At 38.9% G+C, this 8,442-nt stretch overlaps 1 protein-coding gene across 1 annotated transcript; it reads left to right on the top strand.

Annotated features, from left to right (window-relative positions):
• Positions 1-2,810: 2,810 nt before the first annotated feature.
• LOC104459567 (transcription factor TFIIIB component B'' homolog) lies at positions 2,811-8,287 on the top strand (the record flags this gene model as incomplete). Its single annotated transcript, XM_010079304.1, has 7 exons — positions 2,811-3,270; positions 3,919-4,030; positions 5,070-5,129; positions 5,466-5,609; positions 6,500-6,633; positions 7,536-7,630; positions 8,233-8,287. Coding segments are annotated over exons 1-7 (1,060 nt in total), but the record flags the coding sequence as incomplete, so codon positions are not given.
• Positions 8,288-8,442: the final 155 nt, after the last annotated feature.

Below are 8,442 nucleotides of genomic sequence, written 5' to 3'. Positions count from 1 at the left end.
CCTTGAATGTAGTGTACAAACCTCTTCAGTTTGCCAACACAGAAATGTGTGGGATGTGTCTAGGAAAGAGCTTCTTTGGAGAAGTGCTGGTTTGGAAAATGATGCACTTAAGAGGAGAGACGTGGGCTACTGGAGTGCTGTGGTGGGTTCCACAGGTCAGGTGGAGGGAGGACATAGTATCCAACGTAAAACTGCTGGGAGACTCTCAGGGGACATTTTAGTCCTGGAAGCAAGTAGAATCATAGGATGGTTTGGGTTGGAAGGGACCTTGGAGGTCATCTAGTTCCACCTCCCCTGACATAGGCAGGGACACTTCCCACTAGACCAGGTTGCTCAAAGCCTCATCCAGCCTGGCCTTGAACACCTCCAGGGATGGGGCATCCACAGCTTCCCTGGGCAACCTGTTCCAGTGTCTCACCGCCCTCACAGTGAAAGATTTATTCCTGATATCTGATCTAAATCTACCCTCTTTCAGTTTAAAGCCATTACCCCTTGTCCTGTCGCTAGGCTTACTGATAAAGAGTGCCTCCCCATCTCTTCAGTAGACCCCCTTCAGGTACTGGAAGGCTGCTGTAAGGTCTCCCTGGAGCCTTCTCTCCTTCAGGCTGAACAAGCCCAACTCTCTCAGCCTGTCCTTGTACAGGAGGTGTTCCAGCCGTCTGATCATTTTTGTGGCCCTCCTCTGGACTCACTCTAAGAGGTCCATGTCTTTCTTATGTTGGGGGCCCCCGAGCTGGACATAGTACTGCAGGTGGAGTCTCATGAGAGCAGAGTAGATGGGGAGACTCTGCTGGCCACACTTCTTCTGATGCAGCCCAGGATCCTGTTGGCTTTCTGGGCTGCAAGAAGCTCCTGTTAAGCTTCTCATCCACCAGCACCCCCAAGTCCTCCTCTTCAGGGCTGCTGTCAATCTATTCTCCACCCAGCCTGTATTTGTGCTTGGGGTTGCCCTGACCCGGGTGCAGGACCTTGCACTTGGCCTTGTTGAACTTTGTGAGTAGAAAAGTAGAAAAGGCGGAGGTGAGAGCTGCTCCGTTCTTGCCCCTGTCTGGTCATCCTGAATTCCACTGAATAGCTGTTTCTTAAAGTGTTTGGTTGCTTTTGAAGGCATGTAGCAACCAGAGAGGAGAGAGCAGGCCTAGGGATTTATTGCAGTGTAGGCAATATTAGCTTGTTGGAGGTTGTTTCTCTAGAGGATGCATTTTAGAGATTGGCCGCCTAGGTGTCTCTGAAGATTCAGGAAGAGTGGATTTGAGGAACATCACACAATTTGTTTGTTGTGTGGCCTGCAAGAAAAGTAAAGGCAAATGTTAAAATATCTTGCTTGTTTATCCTTCCAACCAAAGGCATTCCTTCATAGCTGCTCAAACCTGTATCTGTAGTGTCGGTTACTTTCCTTTGTTTTGTTTTCTAAATGGTGAATGGGTTTTGTTGATTATCAGGGAAATTAAAATTCTCTGAGCATTTTTTTTTTTTAATACGGTTTCTGCTAAATTGTATTTAGCTGTTCAGAAATCTGGTTTGGCACTGTGATTAAAAACTCCACAAAACCCAGGTGTTGTGAATGAAGAGTTTGTCTACTGTCTCTTTCTGAACAAAAACTGGAGGATGTTGAATGGAGCTTGCAAGGATCTCATTCAAAATACACAGACAAGCACCACGTAGTAAGGTTGCTGTGCTCCTTGCTGAGGGATGTCCTGTGTGCTAAAATATATGTGAACTTGCATCATGGGACAGATAATTCAGGAAAGTCTGCCAAGGCTGGTAAATACAAAGACATAATCTGCAGCATTTGCCTGAGTCACAGATAGCAGCTGGAGAGGATTTGGAAAAATTTCACTGTATGTGTATGCTTTTCTTATGTTCCTTAAAAGGCATTTGCTTCTGACTGTTTTTGAAGATGGCTAAGTGAACCATGGGTGTGGTTGTCCTTATGTACAGAAACAAGGCATAGTCCCAATATAAAATTAAAAGAACTCTTTATGACTGAGTTGTAGTTCTGCTGCAGTCATACTGTGAGCAACAGCCAGGGAGCCAAATGCTGGAGGAGTCTGCAGATTTAGGAAGATCGTAGTGGCTGGCAATTTTGCTTGCACTTTGAAAATTATTTCTGCATAAGGGATGGAAAAAATACTTAAATAGAAAGCTTTCCAGAGAAGCTAAAAGTTGTTACCTCTAAAAGGCTACTTCTGATGTGTTATATGTGAGCAGTAGAATAACAGCAGCCAGTTTTGCAGCTGAGGTTTTTTTGGAATTCACAGTTTACATATCATCTACTTGCAAATGTCTAAGAGGAATGTTCAAACTACTTGTTGAATATAGCTCTATTAAAATGTTTTAAATATATCACATTATGTGGGTTATTTTTTATAAAGTTTTATTGTGTTACAATCTTTGGTATTCTCAGATGAAAATAGAGAGCTTTCCAAAAAAGCTGGAGAGTGAGGCAGAAGGAATATATGAGGTTAGCATTGTTGGTCAGCTAGCTTGTAACAGTAAAATTAATTAATAGTAATTAATATTAGAAACTAATGTACCAGTTCTTATACCTAGTTTATGAGGAAGTATGAGCTACAGGCTGGTTCTGGTGTGGCTTCTTGTATACAACTGTATTTTTCTGTACCAGTGTATTTATACTGGTTGGCACATAACATATCTTGAAAGTAAAAGTTACGAATCTGTCACTGTAAAGTATTTCAGAATATTCTTCTAAATTTTACAGCAGTGACAAGGCTGATAGCTCAAATGATGCTGAAGAAGCCAGTAGACCTGCAGATATGCCTGCGCAGAGAAGGAAACGGATCTCTACCATGCCCAATCTTGTCAAACCCAGAGCTGGACCTTCATCTGCTCAGCGTTCTGCGTCAAAACCACAGAGGCGAGCATCACAGGCTTCTGATGGCAGTGCTTCACTTCAGAAGGATTCCTCTCCATCAGAAAAGAGTATTATTGAAAGCTCTTTAAGGTCTCCCATGCTGCCTGAAAAGAAAACGCCTGTGCCACAAGTGCCACAGTTTTCCCCACTAAAAAAATCGGTGAACAAAGAGCAAACTGTAGGTGTAGCTGCTCAAAAAAATGATGACACCTTGCAGAAGAATGTACCCTCCCTGCTCAAGGAGAGACCAACACAGGAAAGATCTGGTACACAGGAGGAAAAGCTGCTTACAAAACCTATTCCTGTAAAAGAGAAACGAATGTGTTCTGACCGTGAAAGGATCCTCAAAGCTCGGAAATTAAGAGAAATGCTTAAAGAAGAGCTGAAGAAAGAGCGGATGGTAGGCCTGTGTTGAGCAGCACTGATCTGTGAAGGGCAAAGACATGCAATTCACCTAACGTACATTATCTCTTTGCAGTAATGTTCTCTGGTGATCATCAGCTGCTTACTGCTGATACTCTGTGATATCTCATAACTCTGTATGGATTTCGCAGTGGATTTAGTAGTAAAACGGTGCTCCCTCATAATACAGAGTTCACAAGAAACCTTATATCTTTTAATTTGATTAGACCTACAGGCCTTTTAGACGTGAGATCTGCTAATAGTCAATGTTCCAATTTTAAAAGTTTCACATTTGTTAGTGAATTGGGGAAGTGTGCTGTAAGAAGCTTGGGATTTGGGGTTTCTCAAATCTTTTCAACTTGATTGTTGACTGAGTTCTGTGATTTTTAAATTATGTTTTACTTTTACTTGTGCCAAATATTGGGTTTCTCTGAGAGGGTAAGTCACTTAAGGGTTTGTGGCGTCCTCCCTGACAAAGGGACACTTTTAACATAAACTTATTTCAAGTTGTTGGGGGCGGAGGAGGAAAACAACAGAACTCCCTGAATGGGGTACTTCATAAACAAAGGAAAATATTAATTTATGGTATATAAAGTACTTTCAGCGTGAAATTAAGGTTTTTATTTTATTTCTTTTTATGTGGAAACAGTTGAAGCACAGGCCTCCAATAATTGAAGGACGTTCTCCACCAGATCGTTCTAAAATGACCATGAGAGACTTGATATACTATCTGCCAGAAAACAATCCTATGAAGTAAGTAGGACTTTTTTTCTTGCTCCTTAGGTTAACTGATTTTTATTTTTTCTACTAATTTAATAATTGTGAAAAGGAAAATTCTTAAATATGGAGTATTAGTAAGGATGCAATATTGTTGCAATGGTAACAAAAGCTTCTAGCCATTTTCACATCTACTCAGTCTTCATACAGAAATGAGAGTGGAGTTTAGTGTACTTGTTCAAAAATAAAAACGTGTACTTGTCCCCAGTCTTTATTTATCTCTGTACTAATGCAGAATAATAGAATTATGGTGTTTTTTTTTTTTTACTAGCTCCTGTTAAATTTTTAATTATCACTGCCTGCCAAATCTAGTGGACTACACGAAGCTAAGCATTTCTCCTTCCTGGCTGCTGAAGTGCAAAACACACTGCAGACCCAGGAGGTCTTTCCATTGCAGCTGGATCGAGGTAGCTGGATCAATGTAGCTGCTACTGTTCCCTTTACAGGTTTTGCCGGTAGCAAGGCTGAGTGGGCATCCCAGAGGTGCACATACCCAGGGAACACTAATGCAGCTGGCTGCACCAACTACCACAGACAGTGCAGGGCCTTTTTCCTGGAACTACAAAAAACAATCACACAAACATAAGTACAGCTATGCAAGTCCTGTGCTTCCTCTCCGTAGCAGATGAGTTTTCTGTCATTGTCTGTTCTCACCTACTTGTTAATTTGTGTACTTGCATGTTTTATTTATTTATCACTTTCCTTGCTATTTTTTTCTTTTGCACTGAATAGTTCTTAAGCAGGTAATGAAATAATTGTTCTCTCCTTCCCTATATACTTACAGTGGATTACTACGTGAGATATCTTTTTTTATCCTTGCTTATAGGAAAAAAAAAAAAGCAAAATTCATTAAGTGATGGTTGTTCAGTTAGACTCAAGTCTGGATGTCGTACAAAGAATTAAAAAAAAAATCTTTGTCTTTCTTTGTCCAATATCCACTAAAAGCAGATTTTGTGGAATGAAGCAGAAATGTATCTGTACAAACATTCATCGCTAACTTTTTGTAAAATTCTAGGTCTTCATTGGCAGAAGAAAAGAGAACAGAAAGAAATTCTGCACTGGGTCAAATGAAAGAGTAAGTCTTGTTGATGGAAATACTCAAAGTTGTGTGGTAATACTAACAGCATAGGTCTCTCTTTTCACTGTTTCGGTATAACAGCCCTTATTTGTAATGAACTGAATTTTTGGAGGGGAGGGTGATTAAAGAGCATTTTGCTTTCAATATTATGTTTTTGGATTTGTCCATTTTAAAATAGAATGAAAAGCAGATTCCAGAGTTTATGTGTTGACTAACTTACTGCTGGGTTGCATTGCTGAGTGGTTCGTTAAATTGTTGAAATCTAGCATACAGAGCAGCAATTCAAGACACTAACAAAAATAATATTTTTTACTTGGTCTCTTAAAATTGTAGACAAGAAGAGAAAAGTACTCCTAATCATGAAGAGGAAGATGAGGAGCAAGAAGCAGAGGATGGAGAGGAGAGTCAGGATGGTCCACTTCTAGTTCCTCGTGTGAAAGTAGCAGAGGATGGTTCAATTATTCTGGATGAAGAAAGGTAACAAATTCTGTGCCTGACTCACTGACAATATGTACTACATTGCTGCTTAGTTTCTGAACAGTGAACAGTTACTTTGGATGGGGCCACATGTGAGTGTGTTTGTGTTGATACCTGAGCTATCCTAGCTTAGGAAACAGTGCAAGTATGTGGCAAAATATGAACAGCAGTTGTCTGCATCTTGGTAGCGGCCAGTTTTCTCTATGAGAAATGTTTTTGGAGAAGGAGATAGAGGAAGATGTCATATTTTATTACAATGAATGAATACTGAATATTTGTCAAACTTCCAAATATCTTCTATTTAGTTAACTTCTTTGTTTCTCACAGTTGCATGTGTCTGCTTACTGTTATTCAGTTGCCAGTACGGTTTTCTCCAGGTTTGCATCTTCCATGTTGCTGTTCTATGCAGCCGTCGGTGTTTTCAGTAACTTTGCTTAGAATATGGCTTTTAAAAACTATTATGTTATCAAATCGTGGAGTTCCCCAAATGTATTATTAACATTAAATTTAGGCTGAGGTCTAAGGATGGAGCAGTCCTGGTAAAAGAATTTGAAAGTATTCTAAAAGGATATGGAGAGTCTTTTGTGGTTTTGCAAAGTAATTTTCTTGAATGTTAAAAAGACAATTTTTTTTTTTTTAAAGATCTTTAGTTGTGTCTGTACTGTATCTTATAAAAAGGGAAAAGCAAATTTACTTACACAGGCTGAGTAGGATAATGATTTCTTGCTGCATGCTTCCATTAAAATACATGTTAATGTAATTATTAAACCTGTTTATGCAGTACAAACTCTGAGTTGTGTCACGAAAAATCTGAATAACTAGCTTATAAACATCTACCGTGTGTCTTGTTAGCAGCGGTTTTGGGTAAGTCTCTGTGTTTACTTTTCCAGTTTGACTGTAGAAGTTCTAAGAACAAAAGGTCCATGTGTTGTAGAAGAAAATGATCCTATTTTTGAGCGTGGCTCTACAACTACGTATTCCAGCTTCAGGAAAAGTTTTTACACAAAACCATGGTCAAATAAGGGTGAGGATATTTTTGATTTCAAGTTTTGAGTCTGCAGAAAAATCTTAGTTTTCCATCTAGGCTTTGTAGTCAACAATTTTTTATTTCTACTGGAGCAAATGGATCTACTTACGTGTGACATGGTCCAAACTCTTAAAACAAGCAGAACTCTGATGTTGACTGTGAGAATTGGCATGTTTAAAAAAATCCAATGCTTTATGATATGCAGGCTACCTGTGAATTTTTTCTGTCATGGACATTTAGGTGCTGTGGAGATGCTAGTCTGCCTTACCAAAAGTGTAATTTTGGATTCTGATGTCCAGATAGTTGAGCTCTATATGGAACAACTAGAACTTCGTAACAGCTGCTTTACTTGGTTCTTCCAGCATGGTCAGGAATGAAATATATGAGGCATCTCTATGTGGTCTGGTGTCAGTGCACATGAACAACTATGTTTCTATGAGTGGGGTTTTTTTATTATGCCTGCTGCGAGTTGATTATTATCTCTAGGCTGCAACACTCTGCAAAGCTTTTTACAGTTGGAAATGTTTTTCTATGACTGTGGATGGAAAAATTAGCTTCAGAATTCACTGCACTGCTTTTGGAATGCACTCTTTTCCTGTTAACAAATGTTAATGGAGGTGGTATTTTTACACATGCTTTTTTCTGATTTCTGCTTGTGTTGTGTAATGAACATTGACATTCTGCAGTTTTGTAATAATTAGGCAGCTCTTTCTATAGAGGTACTTGAGTAAAATAACACACATACTCCGGCTCAGCTGAACTCAGCCATGATAGATAACCTTAAAGTTATCTGTCTCGTTGCGTCAAGTTTGAAGGGTAATTTTATTTTAGATAGTAAGAAAGATGGTTAACTAGATGTTTAAGTGTGTCTCTCTCTTTCCCTCCCCACCGCCCTCCAGAAACAGACATGTTCTTTTTAGCTATCAGTATGGTAGGAACAGACTTCTCCTTGATTGGACGGCTGTTTCCTCATAGAGCCAGAGCAGAAATTAAGGTAAAAATTAAAGCACTCAAGAAAGCAATTAAACGTCCATTTTTACGTTTTTGTTTCTCATTTGCTATTCCTGTGCTTGCTCTATTAGTATTGAAAATTTTTATGCTAGTTGGCTCTGTAGCAATGCTTTTTTAATACCTGTTTCCAAGAGGTAGTAAGTATTTAAAACATTAATATACTGGGTTGAATTCTAATCAACATATCTAATAAATCTTGCATACCTAAGCACAGTTTGTCTCCATTTTATTTTAACTGAGGAATGGTTATAAGCATAAGTGGATGCTTGGTGAGGGTCTTCCATGTTGCCTCTTTTGTGGTATCTATCTGGGAAAATATTTTGATATTTCAAAAGCTGCTTAGATTGGAAGTAAGGATAAAAATGTTGAAGACAGTAAATTATGACTAGTGGTATCTGTTTGTGACAGATTTTATACTTTAAAATTAGTTACAAACTTGTGTTCTGTAACTGTGCTCGTAAGTTTTAACAACTTTGTCAGAAAATTTTGTTTCATTGAAGAAGGCTTATCTTGATCTGCCATTTTGTACAATATATTGCTGCATTTCTTGCTTACTGAAAAAGACAAATATACCTTTGCTTTTAGAACAAGTTCAAACGTGAGGAAAAAGCTAATGGATGGAGGATAGACAAAGCTTTCAGTGAGTAGAGTAAATGTACCCCACCCTACAATGAGTAATTAAATGGTAGTCATCTTTTTTCATGGTAGTTTTTGTGCTTTGCCTTGCTTGAATTAATGATAAGAAAAATTTTTGCTCATAGGTGAGTTCACCAGAGGCAATGTAGGCCCACTGAT

This window comes from Pterocles gutturalis, unplaced genomic scaffold (assembly GCF_000699245.1).
Source record: "Pterocles gutturalis isolate BGI_N339 unplaced genomic scaffold, ASM69924v1 scaffold50808, whole genome shotgun sequence".
In the NCBI taxonomy this organism is placed as follows: domain Eukaryota; kingdom Metazoa; phylum Chordata; class Aves; order Pterocliformes; family Pteroclidae; genus Pterocles; species Pterocles gutturalis.
This window is presented reverse-complemented; position numbering and strand designations above follow the sequence as displayed.